The sequence below is a fragment of the Aureobasidium pullulans genome, assembly GCF_000721785.1.
Source record: "Aureobasidium pullulans EXF-150 unplaced genomic scaffold scaffold_25, whole genome shotgun sequence".
NCBI lineage: Eukaryota > Fungi > Ascomycota > Dothideomycetes > Dothideales > Saccotheciaceae > Aureobasidium > Aureobasidium pullulans.
In genome coordinates this window covers 12,121-30,639 of record NW_021941045.1, presented here as the reverse complement: position 1 = coordinate 30,639, position 18,519 = coordinate 12,121, and the positions used below count along the sequence as shown (strand labels likewise).

At 50.6% G+C, this 18,519-nt stretch overlaps 8 protein-coding genes across 8 annotated transcripts; 4 read left to right on the top strand and 4 right to left on the bottom strand.

Annotated features, from left to right (window-relative positions):
- Positions 1 to 356: 356 nt before the first annotated feature.
- M438DRAFT_326220 (uncharacterized protein) lies at positions 357 to 1,941 on the bottom strand. Its single transcript, XM_029903116.1, has 2 exons — positions 1,577 to 1,941; positions 357 to 1,527 (listed from the first exon to the last, which is right to left on the bottom strand). Exons 1-2 carry the CDS (start codon positions 1,918 to 1,920, stop codon positions 405 to 407), a joined length of 1,467 nt encoding a protein of 488 aa, XP_029756533.1. The 5' UTR covers positions 1,921 to 1,941; the 3' UTR covers positions 357 to 404.
- A 1,277-nt stretch (positions 1,942 to 3,218) lies between these two features.
- M438DRAFT_358802 (uncharacterized protein) lies at positions 3,219 to 3,659 on the top strand (the record flags this gene model as incomplete). The annotated part of the gene is made up of 1 exon (XM_029907292.1): positions 3,219 to 3,659. The coding sequence occupies one exon, from the start codon at positions 3,219 to 3,221 to the stop codon at positions 3,657 to 3,659; it is 441 nt and encodes a 146-aa protein (XP_029756532.1).
- Positions 3,660 to 4,303: 644 nt separating this feature from the next.
- On the top strand, positions 4,304 to 6,076 carry M438DRAFT_408727 (uncharacterized protein; the record flags this gene model as incomplete). Its single annotated transcript, XM_029909971.1, has 1 exon — positions 4,304 to 6,076. One exon carries the CDS (start codon positions 4,304 to 4,306, stop codon positions 6,074 to 6,076), a length of 1,773 nt encoding a protein of 590 aa, XP_029756531.1.
- A 472-nt stretch (positions 6,077 to 6,548) lies between these two features.
- On the bottom strand, positions 6,549 to 7,568 carry M438DRAFT_358800 (uncharacterized protein; the record flags this gene model as incomplete). The annotated part of the gene is made up of 1 exon (XM_029907291.1): positions 6,549 to 7,568. The coding sequence occupies one exon, from the start codon at positions 7,566 to 7,568 to the stop codon at positions 6,549 to 6,551; it is 1,020 nt and encodes a 339-aa protein (XP_029756530.1).
- A 491-nt stretch (positions 7,569 to 8,059) lies between these two features.
- On the bottom strand, positions 8,060 to 10,226 carry M438DRAFT_348844 (uncharacterized protein). The gene has a single exon (XM_029906247.1). It carries the CDS (start codon positions 9,805 to 9,807, stop codon positions 8,485 to 8,487), a length of 1,323 nt encoding a protein of 440 aa, XP_029756529.1. The 5' UTR covers positions 9,808 to 10,226; the 3' UTR covers positions 8,060 to 8,484.
- A 793-nt stretch (positions 10,227 to 11,019) lies between these two features.
- On the top strand, positions 11,020 to 13,260 carry M438DRAFT_338882 (uncharacterized protein; the record flags this gene model as incomplete). Its single annotated transcript, XM_029904162.1, has 1 exon — positions 11,020 to 13,260. One exon carries the CDS (start codon positions 11,020 to 11,022, stop codon positions 13,258 to 13,260), a length of 2,241 nt encoding a protein of 746 aa, XP_029756528.1.
- A 229-nt stretch (positions 13,261 to 13,489) lies between these two features.
- M438DRAFT_408724 (uncharacterized protein) lies at positions 13,490 to 14,604 on the bottom strand. Its single transcript, XM_029909970.1, has 3 exons — positions 14,307 to 14,604; positions 14,120 to 14,253; positions 13,490 to 14,066 (listed from the first exon to the last, which is right to left on the bottom strand). Exons 2-3 carry the CDS (start codon positions 14,249 to 14,251, stop codon positions 13,650 to 13,652), a joined length of 549 nt encoding a protein of 182 aa, XP_029756527.1. The 5' UTR covers positions 14,252 to 14,253; positions 14,307 to 14,604; the 3' UTR covers positions 13,490 to 13,649.
- A 77-nt stretch (positions 14,605 to 14,681) lies between these two features.
- M438DRAFT_408723 (uncharacterized protein) lies at positions 14,682 to 16,519 on the top strand. The gene has a single exon (XM_029909969.1). The coding sequence runs from the start codon at positions 14,973 to 14,975 to the stop codon at positions 16,251 to 16,253; it is 1,281 nt and encodes a 426-aa protein (XP_029756526.1). The 5' UTR covers positions 14,682 to 14,972; the 3' UTR covers positions 16,254 to 16,519.
- Positions 16,520 to 18,519: the final 2,000 nt, after the last annotated feature.

Below are 18,519 nucleotides of genomic sequence, written 5' to 3'. Positions count from 1 at the left end.
ACTCTGATTTTATCGCGTCCTCGAGTTTGCGGCTGCTGCCCACACCTCAGTGCCCTACATGTGCTTTCTAGTTGCAGAGGGCGAGGTACTCGACTACGGGAACGAGGTTAATGTCGACGAGTACGTCTAGGGCTCGCTTCGTAGGTCGAGAGGGAGAGGAAGCGAGATCATGACGAGAGGCAGCGATGTGCTTCATACCTTCGCCGCCTCTTGCCCCTAGTATGAAACCACTACGGAAAGCGATGCTGTGCGGACTCTCGTCCACCTAACAGAGGGCTACTTGAGTCCTATCAAAAGGCACAATACTTTTCAAAAACAGAGCCATATTCAACGAGATAAGAGCTTTTGGTTACGAAACGAGGATATCAACAATCATATTCGTACAAATTTACTATACACACAATTTAGTTCTTCTTGGGCACCTCCATGGTGGGTGTTTTCGCCATAAGCAGTTGTCCAACCATATTCACAGCGCCATCGGGGTCGTCTTTGTTATACAAGAATAGACCTTGCACTGCAGCAGTGCTGACGGAGTTGATCAGACCATACTGCTCAACACGTTCGAGGAAAAGAGTTTTCTTGCTGCCATCGGGATCGAGAGGAGCGTAGAATCTGTCCCACATCTGCTCCATTTGCCATAGAGTGGCCTCGCCTAGGCGGAGCGTCATGTCTACTCTGCCTGGTCTGATGAGTGCATCGTCAAGTCGTTCGATGTGGTTGGTTGTCATGAATGCGATGCGCTCTTCTGCACTTGCAACACCGTCAAGTGCGTTGAGCAGACCGGAGAAAGTTACTGTGGCTCCACTAAAGCCGTCTTCATCGCGCTGCCTGCGGTTGTTGAACGCAGCGTCTGCGTCTTCCAGAAGTACGAACGTACGAGGCGGCAAGTTCAGCATGAGATGGTTCAACAAATCATCAGTAAGACCACGCTGACTCAAGCTGAGCATAGCAATGCTAAAGTCCAATTCTCCAGCAAGCGCTTGCACGAAAGACGTCTTGCCAGTACCAGGAGGGCCGTGAAGAAGATAACCTCTTCGGTAAGGGATTCCGCGGTCGAGATACCATGTACGAGCGTTCAAGAACTCGCGTACATCATCTCTGATCATTTCTGCCATGCCTTCTTCCAACACAACAGAATCGAATGGTCGCTTGCGCTTGGCGTCTCCCAGAGGCATCCATTGCATATTTCTCAAAGTGTAGACCATGGTCTTTCCTTCAATACTCTGCATAGATAGAGAGTGCGCTTCTGAGAACATGTCTTCAAAGATGTGACGGTGTGCGTAGAGAGTGGTGAGCTTGATGGTTTCAAAAGGTTGACCTTGGGCGTCGAAAGATTTCCCCTCACGCTGGCGATCTACAGCAATGAAGGCGTTTTTGAACCTCAGAATATGTTTTCCGTGTCCAGGTACCAGAGAGAAGTGTGTGTGTGATGCTCCGCCAGGTGTTTTCTGACTTGCTGTCTTGATTTGAAGATGGTGTAGGCCTGGTGTGAAACGCCTGATCAGAGCTTCCATGATTCCTGGCTTCCTGTTGCAAATTAGTAAAGTTCAAAATCTAGCATGAAGACATAACATACACGGTCTCTGCAGTTTCTGAGAGCGACTTCTGATATTGCCGTGTCATCCAATTAAGGACCCACGGATAAGATTCATCATGTCGAGTAATCTCAAGATCAACCAACATCCGCCTCTTCAATAACTCTCCTCCCCTCCTCAGTCCTTGTTGTCCAATTCTCAGCGCAGCACCCAATCCCGCAAGGCCGAAACCTGCAGTGAAAAATGGATTGCTTGTGAGTTGTTGGAAAATTGATCCGTCTCCAGCGCCGCCTTCAGCCAGTGATTTTAGAGCTTGTTTTTTTGATGGCGGAACAGCTGCGCTGCTCGCCGGCGGCGGTATGATCACTGCATTTTGTTGCTCCATTAAGAAGAGTTGATGATGGGGCGCAAAGGTCGCTGCCAAAAGTTGGACGCGGATGGCGCGTTCCCGATCGGGTTTGGCGCCCGTCTTCGGCGTTTCTTCGTGAACAGCAGTGCCACCTGGACGACATTCTTGGAGGAGTGCCTTCGTTTTGTGCATCGACTCAGATCAACATAAGGAACATGAACATCACGAGGGTGGGCACAGTGCTGTCCTCAGGCATCTTCTGTCGAGAATGCCCTTCATGTTCGAGGAGAGCCTGTAACACGACGGCTTCCCCAGGACGGTCACGCGATTTGACAAAACACCGTGCCTTTTGACAATGGCATGCTTCTAACATTCAAGACCTCAAGTCCATTGCACGACTTGTCTCTGGAACGAACGAACACAGTAAATTACAGAAGCATGCTTTCTGCATATCCGAGAAGCACATACTGACGAGCTATACTTCTACACTAAGAAGAACTCGACCTCCTTGCTGTGTGAACCGGATCGTTTGAAGCTGTCTTCGCTCGGTGACATCCAGCACCAGTTCAGCGACGCTCATCTCCAGTCATGCAAGGTGCGCACTCCTCAATGCAACAACCCGATTTCTCTCAACATCACCGCCAGAATGGTTTCTGACATGGAGCGGTGGGCAGTCGGGTTGCTCGACAAGTCCGGCTTTCCAGCGCCTCCTCCGGGAAGTGATGATAGCAAACGCCTGAAGCTTTCTTATTCAGCACATGTGTCATTGCGGTTTTGACTATCCGCAGAGATGCACAAAGCGGCGGGAGTTCTGAGACTACTACCCATTAGTAGTGTAATAAAGCTGATGTCCCAGTTGATAACGTGTCATCGTCCAAGCTCTTATAATTTCTTCAGCTAATCTTGTCGTGGGATTGATGTTGAAGCAGTAGCGGACTCAAGACGCCCCATAAGAAATCCTCGTGCGTTCTCTGACGCTTTCCTTCCGTACGACTTTGGCAGTGGCCACCTACTCGACTTCTTCGTTTGCTGCCATCCAATCGTAAAACACAGTCGACCTTACCGCATGTTCACCGCATTCTGTGCTATTCGCGCATGATGGCCTTCAATCCGAGGATCAACTCTTTCAGGCCGAATGCACAAAAGTATTCGAATCTTGTCGCGTCTACTGCCGAAGCAATACTGACGAGCGGCAGGCCTCTACCAGCAAGCAAATCATATTTTCCTGCAATAGGCATGTCTTGACGTGGAACAGTGCTCACAGTGCGGCAAACTTGATCATCCTGGCCAAGTGACCATCTCGACACTCGAATACGAGACGCTGGTAATGGTTGATGTCTGTTGAGCGCACGTCAGATACTGACACGATCAAGCTTCAAGTCCAAAGAAATTACAACAGACTCAAAGGAGCTCTCTACAATGGCGGCATACATCCTGCAACTCTAGACTTCCTCATGCACGGCGAACACAATCATGCCTTCGACCAGAAGCCCGCATCCCAGAACACGTCTCCCACTTCACGCTGGAGTACATCGGCCGAGGACAGGTTCGATACGTATGGTTCATACAACTCTTCGCCCGAGAAGTACGACCCTTCCAAGCGTAAGCCCGCTGGTACGGAGTCGTCCACGTCCAGAGTTGTCCATATCCCAACTCTCGTCAGCCGAGTCCAGACTGCCTTGTCCGTCGTCAAACCCGGCGGTCACGAAACGATGTCGCCTCCATCAACTGGAGACGAGGCTGTGAGCAACATTGAAAGTCTCGGTCATGAATAGAGAAGAATGGATGATGTAGAGGCCACTGTTCACGACGGTGCGTCGCTTGATGGGTTCCAACAATGAAGACATGCTTCCGGACATGGTTTGAGAACACTGGCCGCTCGAAAACTAGCTGGTAGGTAAAAGATGAATGCTGAAGACGTTTTGATCACCTCTCCGACGTCGTGATCACGATAAAACTTCGCATCAAGATGCACGATGTTTTTGTTAATAATCTAGCTGCCCGCTGAGAGCGCGCCTCCCTGAGGACTCTCACTGGACATTTTCAGCCATCTGAATAGTCCTCTGCATTGCGACAGTGGTTTTGCGAGCGCGTTGGGGCTACGAGATCCAAGTTCGACGCCTGGTGAGTCAGGCACACCAGGCCAACAGCCTAAAGCTTATTGCAACTCTAACTTCCCTCATGGTAAGGACTCACATTATTATGAGTCGCTTCACGATTTTGATCTATAATTCTCGTTCTTTGAGTTCCTCGTTCTGCTAACTTTACAGATATTCCGACGTGAAAAAATCCCGATCTCGGTCCTAACAATCATCACCAAATTCATCGCAAATTCTTATACTCTCGTCAGCATCTCATCACTATCTCGTCAAGTCATCACTCTCCACCTCAAAACCTTGCTGCATTGCGCCAATAAACGATGTCGAGCGATGGAACCTCAAGGGAGCCTCCAACTGGGTCTCCCAATGGCAGAGCAGATGAATCGGCAGGTACACCCCCAGATCAGTCTTCCAACGGCACAACAGACGAATCATCGGTGCCACCAGCAAGGGCCCCTCGTAAGCGTACGCAAAGATACAAAGAGTTGAAAAAGAAAGGGGCTCTGCCCAAGCGTCCCATCCTCCCCAGGACCGACGAGGGACCTAACACGAGACCGCCCTCGCCAATGCAGGCCCCTGGAGCTCGAGGTACGGATTTATATCGGCCTCCTGCACATCAGAGTATACAGGGTGGACAACCAAGCATGTACGCTCCAACGCAACCTGGCATAGCAGCAGCGCCACAAAGTGGGTATCATACGGGTCCATATGAGTCTTCTTACATGATTCCGATTCAGTATGCCCCAGCACACACGGATGGGTATGGAACGCCATACACAGGTCACAGCAAAATACCTCAAATGACAACGCAAGTCCCCAACTTTTCGTATCAGGCATATTTGGATCGAATGCAAATGTACCAGGAACAGGAGCAAGCGCAGGTTGGCTGGAACCGGGCTCAGGCGCAGCGGGCTGAGGCGGAGCAAGCTCAGGCGAGGCAACTCGCTCTCCAGCAGCGACCGGAACAAACAGCAGTGCAGCGGAGAGTCGAGCTGAGCAGCATACGATTGGATCAAGAAAGGGAGCAGGAGAGGGTTGCTGAGCCTCGATCATACAGCCCACGTCGACACGAGCCACATGCTTTGGCAGCACCCCAGCCTCAGCGTATGGTCCGCTTTCTCCGCCTTCCAGAGATCCCCAGCAACAGGATGGGTCTCTCGTCTTCTGGATCCTCCTCCGATGCTCCATTGGAGTTCAAACGTCCTCATGACTCGGAACAAGATCCCAGTCACGGCAGACCCGAGGCACATGGCAATCGGTCCCTCAAGCGACCATGCAAAGATGGAGCTTTGCACGAAGCTGCCAACAGTGCTCTGCATCAGGCTGATGAAGCTGCTGCCACAGCCAGGAACATTCAATCTGTTGTTGCAGGTGCTGTTGATGGGGGGCAAGAAGTGGAAGTCGAGGAGAATGAGGGTGAGGATGAGGAAGATGATGAAGACGCAGATTGCAGTTCTGATGAGGATGTCCGCGCACAATTCTTCAGAAGACAAAGGGACGACAGAGACGAGGAGGGTCCTGGTCAAGGTCAAGGCCAAGGCCACACCCAAGCTCCGGCTCAAGATCATGGCAATGGAGATTGCTATGGCGAGCAAAACGAAGATGGCAACCCTCCTGCCGACCCAGAGCGCTTCTCAGGTCAAAACAACCAGCAAGTCCTTGGTGACAATGAGATCCTCCAACAGCACTCCCTACCACAAGTCTCGTCTAACTCTTCCTCCCTACCCTCGCCGTCATCTCCTGAGCAATCACCTCCCTCTCCCTCTCCCTCTCACTCGCCCTTCCCCTCTACCCAAATACCAACTCTCCGCTCCACTCTCTCTCAACCCCCTCCCTGCACCCTACCTACCCTCAAAGAGTCTACCACCGAACCCGCACACACAATCCCATTCCTCCCTTACGAACCCCTCATATGGAACTCCATCCGCCCCATCGAACGCTCTCGCTATCCCGCCCGAGATATCACAAATGCGTATAAACGCGGTCGTGAAGCTATCGCCGAGATCGACTGGCAGAAGAATAAAATGAGGTTTATTTCTGGGATTGAAGGGCCGATGGAGAGGAGAAGGGGGTGTGTTTGGGTGAGGAGGTAGTAAGGGGGAAGTATGATAGGAAAGGAGAAAGGGTAGAGGTTGAGTAGACGGCATTGTTGTCACGTTGGCTAGAGAAGAGAGGAGGTGCGATGGTAAATAGATGTAGATGTAGATGTTGTAGTAATGCAAGATGGTTATTAAAGCATGAGTTGATCAGTGGGATAATGGGTGATTGTGATAATTGATTTGAATGCTTTCGACTCTCATTGGACCTTCAAGAGATCTCGAAACACACCTTACATTTTGACAACTTTCGTTTCGACAGCACTGCGATACAGAGAGAAGATAATGCGGACCACAGCGATGGTAGGTCAATGCATGATAATGTGATCTAGTAAAATTATCCAGCATCTCCATCATCCTCTCACATCCATTTATAACCTCTTTTCTTCGAATGAACCTCGCTGTAACTTTCCCTTCTTTATTTTCCTTCTCTACCATGCCCAAATCATCTTCCCCACCCCATCATATCCTATCCCTCAACCACCTTCGTACTCCCATCAACCCCCAACATGACAATCTTCCTCTTCTCCCCTTTCTTTCCCCTTTCTCTTTCCTTATTAATCTGTGTTCCTGAATACGCAGGTCGTGGTTCTTGGGGTACATCTCCTGCTTCGAAGGAAAAGCTCAATGCGTTTTCTACGGGAGGTGATAGAGAAGGCTTTCTGGGTGGGGAAGGCGAAGAGGCGCAGGAGGAAGAAGATGCAGCTGGGGAAGGGGGAGCAGGTAAAGAGGGTGAGGATAGATGACGAGAAGGTGGCGTGAGAAATGGTGGAGATGGTAGGGTGTGAGAGGAGGGTGTTGATGCTGTTTTCCGGCGTTTGGAAGCGAGTGGGCGAGGTTGTGCTTCAGTTTTATCTTTGGCCTTGACTTTTGTTGCTCCGGGCGATGGATTGGGACTGCCATTGGAGTGGGGAGATGATGCTGCTGCAGTGGTAGCTGGACGTTTTGTCGGCGGCCTGTTGAGTTCACGAGCAGGATCGGGCATTGGAAGTTCGGGCGCAAGGTGTCTTTGGCGAACGCATCGAGTGCGGCGAAGAGTTTGCTTCGGAGGCAGTGGGGCTTGTGGTTTCTCGTCGTTGAAAACAAGGCCCACAGGCTTGCTCGATGGATTCGACGGCTTGGACGGTTTCTTCAGAACCATGTCGATGAAACCTGCTGGGCGGTCTTCTTCATCCTCTGGCTCAGGCTTGACGGTGACAGTATTGGCAGATACATTCTTCATGTCGACTTCCATAGCAGAGGCAACAGAGCCAGGTGCAGCTCTACCGGCATTGGTGGCTCTTGTGTCGTTGTCATCCTCATTCTCAGCTCCCTCACGGTTTTCCTCTTCGTCGGTGGTCTGTTGCTGGACCTCCTTCTTCCCCTTTCTACGTCTCTTGATATATTCAATCGCGAGCTTGCGTCTCAGAATCTCCAGTTCTTGGACCTTGACCGAGATCTCTTCCTGGAGAATCTCATAGTCGGTCATGTTTTCGTGGAGAGGTGGCATGGTTGTATGCAGCACAGTGAGACGTGGTGAAGCTGTGATGGTGAATAACTTCCAATAAGCTAGGCGTTGGTGGTGGAAGCGGCGAGGAATTAATAGAGTATAGTTGATGAGCTCAAGCTTGGATGATGTGTTTGATCGAGTAGGCTTTTTGAAGTATTAGAATTGGTTCTAGATGTGAGAGTGAAGATACTGGCTGCCTCAGTCGGGTTTTCAAATCGCCCAAATCGGGTTGTCGAGAAGAAGCTACCTAGTCGTTCGTGGAAAAAGATGGAAGATATGGGCAGAAGACATGAGACTGCGGGCTTCGCTTGATCGGTGTTTGACTGACACTTGTGTGAAAGCAGTGCTCGATATGAATGTGAATCTGCGAACTGGGTCAGCGAACAGCATTAACTAGAACGGATTAGAGATCACCGAGATTGATCAGGTCGTGAATTGCACAACTCAGAGAAGACCAAAACATCACAAAGGAAAATAGAAGACAAGTCTTTGTGTTAACACAACTGATGATTTCATTTCATGATGTACGATCGCTGTATGCCTATATGGCAGGGTATATTACAGGATCGCATCTTTGTAGACTATCTAAGCCCTCAATCAGCAGAATGAGGGATGGTTGGATATCAGAAAAGGAAAGGAAAACATGACGGGTGCACACAAAGATGTTGTCCTCCTCTTCGAAAGACAGCTGTACCATGCAGAAAGGTGCAAAGTGCAGAAAGATGCCATGCGTTAATCTCGTAAACGCCATAGATCAGGAAGTGAAGGATGTAGAAACAACCCAAACTTGCACTGACCAAACCCATAAACTCCCGATTTCCATACGCGCTATGCGTTTCGCAATGCAGAAGAACAGTGAAGACTGAAAAAACAGAAAAGACGATGATTGAAATGAAGTTGATTTGGCGGCGGTCGATCAATGACTGTCAGAGAAGAGGCTGTTGCGGGCGCGCTTAGCGGGCACATCGGGCTCTGACATGGTAACGCGATGACGCTTCTCACCGCGAGGGCCACGAGGGGCTTTCTCGTCAGCATCCTTGGCGCGGGACCAGCCAGCGAAGAGAGGAGGCGAGGCCACCCTCTTGGGCATAGGAGTGGCCGAGGGCGAGCTGAGGACGTGGTTCAGGTCATGGTGAGGACCTTCAAAGACCGAGATCTGCTCAGCAGCCGAGCGGAGCTGGCGGTGAGAGGAGGGAGGGGTGGCAGGGTGAGCGCCAACTCTCTTGGAGGGAGTCTTCTTAGCCTGGACGGCGGCGCCGAAGAGAGCGGGAGTAGGGATGGGCTTGATCTCCTCCTCGATATCGGTCATGGCCTCCTCATCGGCGTCGTTGTCGCTGGCGGCGGGGGGAAAGAGCAGACGAGGCACGAACTTGGTGCGGGTCAGAGGGCGGGAGGCAGCGGCGCCGGCCTGACGCTTGAGACTGTCGTTGGAGCCGGTAGAGGCGTCCGAGTCGGCAGCGTCCTCACCGTTCTTGTCGTCGTAAGTACGCCATATCTTCTTGCCGCGGAAGACATAGAACATGCCCATCTTCTTGGTGTGGGCATCGTCCATGTCGACATCCATGGATGATGGAGGAGCAGTCGAAGCGCGAGTGGTGCATCTGGGACCAACGAAGGGATTGTCCTCGGTGGTGTCGATGGCTGGGACGCGGTCCTGGACATCGGTGAAGATGTTGACGTCCTCATGGACATCGTCCTCGTCAAGAGTGAGACGGGACTTGGCCTTCTTGCGGGCGATCATTGGAGCCTTGGTGGTAGTGGGCTTGAAGTTGAGGATGCGCGCAGTCGACTTCAGAGCAGCAGCGTCGAGCTTGCGAGGAGTCTTGTGATGGGTGGCAACCATTGAAACGGGGGTTGGGAAGGAGGAATGGGTGGGAAACACGTCAGAAAGCGTGTTGTTGTTGTTTGTGTTGGCAGGTCTGTTGCGCGTAAAGAGCGATTGACGTGCAGGAGTGAGTCGCGCAGGAGTTTGCTGGTGTGTAGGGAGGTGGACAGCTGGCGAGGAAGGAGGCGAGAGTGTGTGTGATGATTCGGTGCGCGAAAGGGTGGACTTTTGGGACGAGAAGGAGGATTGAGCAGCCTTTGTGTCCTTGTCGTTGTTCTTGTGCGACAGCAAGACTCTCTGAGACCTTCTAGGAACTGAGTAGGGGTCGTAGGAATGATAGCCAGCACCGTGTTTAGGGGTAGGAGGAGTTCTGAGAGGCGCAGAGGGCGGCGGAGGGGTGGTTGCGTCTCTCATGATGGCTGGCGGTGAGAGCGAGGGCGAGGGCGAGGACGAGAGTGAGAGTGAAAGCTGGACGTCTCTTTCGGCGGCAGCAAACAAATGCCAGCTTGGACCGGCCGACACAATCGTCCAAGTCGACAACAATATCGTCCTGACGATGACCCTGGCGCTGGCGACAAGCTTGAGACAAGCTTGATCGATATCTTTGTCGACAACAACAAAACGGAACGCGACGAAACACGAAAAGGGCGCGATCTCTGGCGCCGTGTTGATCCAAGTGATTTGCAGTAGCAATATGTGTATCCAAGAAGTGGGCGACGGACAGAAGCGATATGGGTATACAAACGGGCTTCAAATATGGTAAACAAAACGGAACGGACAGGATGATGGAGGTGGGAGGAGTTGTGCACCTTGTGCCAGGGCGGATGTCATGTCATGCCTTGCATTGGTTATTCAGAGGAGGCTGGCAATTGACGCGAGGCTGGGCCGTTTCTGGTGGCCCGTGCGTTTCGGCTTCTTCCTTCGCCGGGATTCAGCCACGAGGACCTCCGTCTGTTTCTATCTTGTTCATACGAGTACTCATCAGCATCATAGCGTTGTACAACAATCTGTGCTAAGAGGTCACGTCTGCCCGACAGCACAGCATAAGAAGTGTTATTTGTAGTTCGAACCGCTTAATTCATAACGTACGCGTGGACCGTAGAAACAAAATTTCATTTCACTCACAAATGGGAAAGTGAAAGCATCTCCGCGTTTTAAGATCATTCTCCCTGGTTCGTGATATCATTCACATGTAGCACGACTTCTATTCGTGTTGGGAGGTCCTTTCCTCTCGCTCAAGTACTTTCACTTCAGCGTTACCTTCTCTTCTTCCGCTTCCACCACCACACTTTCTTTGCACCACAACAACACCACAAACAGTCGCCCAGCCTTGCCACCACCATCTTCAGATTTGACCATAAAAGTGCCAGATTTGGTCAAAGAGTTGCCAGATTTGACATCGACAGTTCAAGATCTGGTTGCATAGGCAGTCACCATTGTCGTGTCAGTCAGACGCTGCTTCAGTTGTGATAAAGAAAGTGAGCTTGATTTCCCACACACTCACCAGATCTACAAGCATACTGATAATCCTTCCGCAGACACTCTCCGCATACCGCTCCGCTTCAACTCTACATATCCTGGATCTCATCAAGCACCTAATCGACAAGGAAGGACAGATCTTTCACCATGGCCAGACCCAAGGCAGCTGCGAAAAAGAAGCAGCCTCTGTCAAGTGACAAGAGAAAGAGTGCCAACCAAGACCCTTCAGACTCGGAATCCTCCCCGGCTGCCAACAAGAAATCGAAACACTCTGACCCTGACAAGTCCACAAACGGTCGTGTGTTGTTGAAACTGCCTCCGGTCCCCGAGGCCGATCGCCGAAGCCCTCACGACCTGGACACCTTCCGCCCAATGATCCACCCCACTAACCGAGATGGCGAAACCGGGTTGTCGCATCTGCAAAACTTCGAGGCCAATATGAGAAAGGACCTGGGCGAAGACAATGAGGGCGAGAACGAGATAATCTTCTCTTCTGCTCAGATCTCCCGCGCCATCCAAATCCACAAACATTACAGTACTCCAACCATCTTGAAGTACTTTACGGAAAAGGGAGGCTTCGCCGGCTCGTGCGGTTTTCCACTCAAGGAGTTTACCACGATGGGCCTCAGATTCGAAAGAATACTGGCAGAGATTCTAGAGATCGAGGACCCTGATCTCCTCGATCCCCGAGATATGACGACGCACAAATCTGCGGTGTTGCGCTTAAACCCCAAAGCCTCCACCACACGTATCCACGGATCACATGATGGCGACGGGTACGACGTCGATAATGCAAAGTTCACGGAAGAGACGACCGAGCTGCTCCATCAGATGGTGTACAGACACGACCTACCCGAATCTATCCAAGAGCGAATGAAGGATGCACAAAGCACTGCCCTGAGTCAAAACACCACAACGTTGAAACACATGCTCCACGGCGACAAGACCCGACCTGCGAAATTCGCTGATGTGAAGATCATCGTCCCTACGAAGACTGACCCTGAGAAGACCACCACTATCAAGATCCCGGTAAACTTCTCGGCCGCCAATCCCCAATCAGTCCAAGATCTCAGCCAACGACCTCATTTCGTCTGCCAGGACATGTACAACCGTAAAAAGTGGCAGTCGGGGAACGACAGAGGCCAAGACATCCACAAGGCGATCTACGACATCCATGGCCACACGAAGAGAGCGTCTACATTCGATCTCCGCCAACTCATGAACATGCACGATTTCGTTCTCAGAGTCCGCGGCATGAAACGACGCAATCCGAGCAGATTCACCGAGGCCATGATCTCGCCCGCACGCTACGTGCTCTATGAGATGGTCCACTACAATTGGGAATATGATAAGGCCATCGCTACCCGCTTCGCAGGTCTACTCAAGGATCGATGGGCTGAGATTGGGAATGTTTTCATCCCATCCGCATCGTATCATGCTCTGAAGTTGATTCAGATCTTAGAGGACGCCGCCGGTCTCATGGAGGAATATCCCTCCACACGACTCACATACCCAAAGCATCATACCGATCCCAGCTATCCCTTCAATCATGGAAGAATACACCCGTTTCCTCTCAAGGCTCTGGAAGTCAAGGAGTTAGAGCACGGTGTCGAATCTTTCCAGGAGCTCTGGACTGTCACAACTGCCGCAAGAACTTTCGTTGACAATGAATCTCATGAATGGGAGGATGAAGACGACGGCGGAAGAGAGAAATTGCTTGCTTTCATGAAACGTCTTCGGGATGTTTGGTTGATCTCACAACTCCTCTGTTACCGGGATGACACTTGGCTCTGGGAAGACTTTGCCGAGAGCGACGAATTCTACAAGCCTGAAGTCGTGAGACTCAAGCCCAAATCTGAAGCCGACGATGACCATGATACCGGAACCGCAGATGCTACAAACCAACCCGTAGATCTCACACTTACATCCACGCCCACAGAGCCTGAGTCTGCGATTGCAGATGTCGATATGCCAGACGATACAATCCAGCCCGAAGCTTCTGCGCTCGCACCTATGCACACAGATCCCGAGTCTACTAATGCAGATGCCGATATGACAGATGCTCCGGCATCCCCGGCTACGTCTGAATCAGGATCCGAAGGGGTCAAGACTGAGGCTATATCGAGCAGCGTTCAGGAGATTCAGGCTTTGGTTCCTACTTGGCGCGCCTTTGCCATTCTACCACGTTGGCACAATATTCCCTATCTATACGCGATGCTTAACGATCAGTCAGATCTTGGTCTCGAGGATCTCGAGGAAGATCTCTTCGTACGTCTCGATGAGCCAATTCGTCAAGTTCGCAGGGCCGAAGGTGATGACTCCAGCGACGAGGACACAGATTCGGATGAAGATGAAAGTACAGCTGACGAGGACGACAACAACGAATGAGGGGATCTAGGCGAGGCAAGTAGTCTTGATCAACCCCAGATCTGAGGACGGATGGGTCGATTTCTTTTTTTTTTCGATAAAACATAAAAGCACAAAAAAATGATAAAATGTGTTGGAGTAAAAAAATACAACCTTGTGAATTCTGTGAGATGGAATAGTCATGGCCGTTCGGCGTATTCCCATAAGTCACAGCAGCACGGAGAACACGAGATAATTAGACGCAAAGAGTAGGAGATGGTTTTTCATTATTGGGTCTTGTTACTTTTTGCTGTCTTCCAAGTACCTGGCCTTGCTCTCTGTGCCGGTCTTGCTTCCTGCGCCGATCGATCTCCCAGCCCATGTTATCCGCTGCGGTGCATGGCCGCGTGTCCGCAAACCCAGATCTTGGATCAGACGTCCGGGAATTTGACGCTCTTGTGTTCCTCAAAGTATCTCTCAGCCTGCATCATCTCGTCACCCATGTCGGGAATGTGATTGACAAACTCGTTGACCGATTGGCAGACAGCCAAGAATAACAAGACGCGGGAGATTTCCTTAGGAAACATGTCTTCGAAGATAGCATCGTCTGCGAAGTATGGGTCTGCGCGGATGGTCTTGGTCATGGAAATGTCATTGGTGTTCAGCCACCACTTCAGGCGGCGAGAGCCGAATCTCATCTCCTTCAGATATGGGTCTCTGGCCTCGTCTCCATTGACGATCCAGCCTTGCTTCTTCAGATTGTTGACACTGTGCAGAGCGATACGCAACTTCGAGTAATCAAGGACCTTCAGTTCTGCCTTGGCTTCGGCTTTGAGATCCTTGACGCGCTTTGGATGGAATCAGAAAAGATGATGATAGATATGGGAGAATGGAGCCTCACCTTCTCGATTTCAGATGTGTCGATCTTTTGAAGCTTTGGGATCTGAGTTGTTTCGGTGTTGTCAAGAGGAACGGGGCGCTTCTGGCCTGTGAGACCACCGATGACACCTGCGAAAGGTCTGGCACGCGGCATGTCTGGTGAAGATTTGTTAGGAGTGGGAAAATGATGGAAGTGTGGGCAGATTTACCGACTGGTATTTTTTGGGATGATTTCGATGTTGTTTTTGGTTGTGCAAATGGTCAACGAGATCTGTCCAAAGAGTGGACGGAATCTGTCGACTGAGGAGGTTGAGGAAGGAAAGATGGAGGAAGGAAAGATGGAGGAAGGAATGAAGAGGGAGAAAGTGCTGCGCGTCTTTTCTTATATTGTGCTGCCAAGGTGAGTGAAGGTGGAGGTGAATAGCCTTGAAAGCCAATGCGAATGTGTGTATTTTCGTTGTTACTTTTTCCGCTTTCACTTTTCCCCACTTTCACCGATGCTGATTATACTGATGCATTCACTAACTACACGAATTGGATGCGCAAACCGTGTTGTGAGTTTTGATACAAGTTGGATGACGAAAGGCTGGTCGGAAGGATTGTTTGCACAGAGCAAGCGTTGTCATTTTCGATACGAGACCCTCTCATGCTGCATAAATCGGAAGAGAGAGGTATTGCAGTACGCGTTGGTGTATGGGTAACAGAGGAACCATTTGCAAGCACACGATATCACCGATGCATGAACGAACATAAATAGAGCCCGTTATTGTTTCGACATCCTCTTCGTCGCATCAACATTTACCCCAGCCAGATTGCGTAACTTTCACGTCAGATTTGGGAGATATGGGTGCTCCTTCCCTCTAGAGTTGGGAGATATGGCTGTGCATGCGTGGCCGACTTACGATGGCAAAATCATCAGCCCATTCGTCTTTTGTCGCGATTCTATCAACGCTCTCCTCGTAATCCTCCCCGAAATGAAGTCACGAAATCTTTCTGCATTCGCGCAAAAGCACAATCCCGAGTTATTGCAAGCCCTCGACAATGGAACCGTCGTCACACTACACAGCCAGCAAAAGACCAAAGCTGAGCATCTCAAAAAGCTGGAACGAAGACTCGACAAGTCTATACAAGATCTTGGTGGCGACGAAGGAGTCAAGCGGGCCGTGAAGATGCTCGAGTTTGTAAGCAGGGTGGAGGCCCCTCACGACTTTGAGTACTATCCATGCATCCGAGTCCTCCTCTCAGGCATGCAGGAGTTTTTCGAAATATGCACACCGAAGTGTTTCGATTGGATGGAAGGACTGCTCCCCAGATTGGTCAAATCGAAGACCGTCGAGTCCGCAAAAGCCACGAACGATATTCCAACCGTCGCAGAACCAACAAGAGTTGACGTGGATACGGAAGCTATATCACAACAGCTTGAACTGGAAATCAGAAAAGAGTACGAGACAGAGAAGGAAAATTGGAAAGCCAAGATTTCACAAGAGTGTGAAGAGTGGAAGGCCCAAATCCAACAAGAGCTGTCAGACGCATGTTATTTCAGGGTCCTGGAGGCAGAGAAAGATGCAAAGGATGCAAATGTTGACGCAGAAACTGCCAAGAAGAACCTCGCAAAGGCAGATCAAGACGCAGAAGTTCGAGTCAAGAAGATGCTTGAGAAGGTGTATTACAAGGAGATGGAGAAGTTGAAAGGCGAAGTCAACACTGAGAAAGCACGAGTCCGAGAAAGAGACAAACAACTGGAGGAAGCGAGATCTGCACGAGAAGCGGCGGAAGGGTTGGCAAGGACCGCATGCGAACAGCACATCACTGAACAGGGTCTTCGTCGTCGTGCAGAGATCGAACGGAGCGACGCAGTTGATCAAGAGATCTACACGAATGATGCAGAGATCTTACATATTCGCACCATTCTGAAGGAGATGGAGATGTACCAAGCGAATAAAATCGACATTGCAGTGGAGTACCTGAACCTGGAAGAGACGCTCATTGCGACGGAAGACGAGCTGGGGAAGACTCGGACCCAGTTGATACTGGCGAATCAAGGACATTCCGCACTCATCGACACCTTCAAGCAACTGCGAGAAGAACTCAGCGGAGCCGACATGGCGTCGAGGCAGAGTTCTGCAAGCGGCAAGAAAAGGAAGATTTGCGTGTAGTTGACAGTATAGAATACCGAGTGGAGTTGTGCGTTCTTTCCACCCCTACCAGATCAACCGTGATTCCAAGCTCTTTTCTCTTTCCAATCGTGCGATGTCCAGAGGTTCGTGAGTGCGTACGGGATTGGTGTAAAAGTGTTGATCATGGCGGAGGACGAGTGGTGCTCGATAACGGTGTGAGCTGGGTGGGGCAGCATGCATGGCCTTGCAAAAGGGCTTATACCAGGGAATTACAAGTGCGCACACGAGTCTGGTTGTTGTGCTTGATTGACAGGCAGGTAGATGCTTGAATCTGAAGAGCTCGTTCGTTCAGGGTCCGGTCGCATCCGGACTTTGCCGAGCAAGCGCGCCGTGTCGCATTCACCAAACCTTGGTCATGACAACATCACGAAGCAACAACAAGGATGAAAGGGAGCAAATGCTTGATTTATTTTTGGTAAACATCTTTCTTGTCTTTGTGTCAATTCCTTTGAATTCGTAGCCTCCTGCAACTCCCCTCCAATGTGTAGAGTCATTCTTTCACAGCCTCAAAGTCTGTCGGCCATCCACGCATAGAGATGGTAAGATCTGGTCATGCCTGGACCGGTCAGTATGCTCTTTTTCTCCATGACGTTTTGGAGCCCACTCACATGCTTGGGGTGTTGCGATCTCGTCCTTACTCCGAGTCCTCGTCCTCGTCCTCGTAGACTTCGAACATGTCAAGTTCGGGCAAGCCCCCGCTGTTGGCGATGCGGAAGGCTCTTCGGAAGTCCGACTTGCTGAACAAGCCGTCCGAAGATAGATCTTCGAGCTTGGTCTTGTAGTGCCTGATCTTTTGCGACTCGCGCTCGCGCTCACGCGGAGATACCTCCCAGTAGTCGTTGTTACAGGTGGCACGGATCTGGTTCAAGGCCCTGCTGGCGGCTGTTGCGAGGGCCATGGCAGCTGCAGTGACCTCGCGCTCGAGGCGAGCCTTGTCGACAACAAAGTAACGGCGAGACTTATCGTCAAGGCCATCACGGTAGCGTTCTTCTTGTTCATCCAGGAGATCTTGGAGCTTTCTAGATGCGGAGTTGGCGCGGTCAATGACGTCTCTGGTGGGACGTGGCAGCGCGACCATGATGGAAGGTCTGAATATAGTATCAGATTTACGATGAATAGTAAGAGGAAAGACATGACCCACATTGCGAAGCTGGTGTTGAGGGTGTTCAAATCTGTCAGCTCACGTTCGCGTGCGCGTGCTCTTTTGTTGATGTGTGGAAGAGGGAGGGGCAGCAAGGAGGATTGACTTGGTGAGTTTGTGTTTGGCGCGTTTGCATCGTTTGAGTTGGTCTCTCTCGGATTGATCAAGCCCTTTCAAGAAGCATTGTGCTGCGTATCAGAGTGTTGCTTCTCTTAGAAAATACCTTCCATTCACAAAATGGATATATAATCAGTATCTTTCCTCCAAAACGTAACAGGCATGCATGTGGTCATTGTGCTGATGAATGGTAGCTTTGTGCAGTTTCGAAAACTGATCAGCAGAGTTCGTCCTAGCCTTCCAGCCAAGGGTGGTCGTGGAAAGGAGGTCATCAGGTCAGTGATGCATATAGAGCAAAATACCACTGTGCATATAACGATATCCTCCGCTAGCTTGACTGTACATCATGGGTATCATTGACCCGATGGTTCTATATCTCCTGATTGCTTGTTAGTGTGATCCGGTTCGTATTGAAGCATTATCAAAGCTACTTGAACCTTAATACTGATTTCCTTAAGGTCTGAGANATGGAAAACGTCGAGGCTATCTTGGCCATGTTCTCAGAATGTTCGCACATAGAAGGCCACCCTTGCACGCTTACTGCGAAGACACTCTAATGAGTGCGATGATTGATAATGGAAAACGTCGAGGCTATCTTGGCCATGTTCTCAGAATGTTCGCACATAGAAGGCTACACTCGCATGCTTTTTGCGAAGACTGTCTAAGAGGTGCGACGAATAGTAGGACGAATCTCAAGATTGGCCATCTAAGGTCATCAATAATCGCGCATAGTAGGTAGTGTCCGCAAGCCTTATCCGAAGATTCTCCGACAGCTGCGATGACTACTCGAGCAGGATAAATATATAAATGCAATGCAGAGAAATCAAAGTCGTTTCTCGAATCTTAACCGTCGCGCAAGGTAAGTTATCTTCGCAAGGTGCGTCCGAACGCTCCTGAATAGGTGCGATGACTAGCAGGACAAATCCCTGCAATACAAGAAAATTGATACCGCGTTATTTGACCGTCGCGCAAGGTAGGTAATCTTCG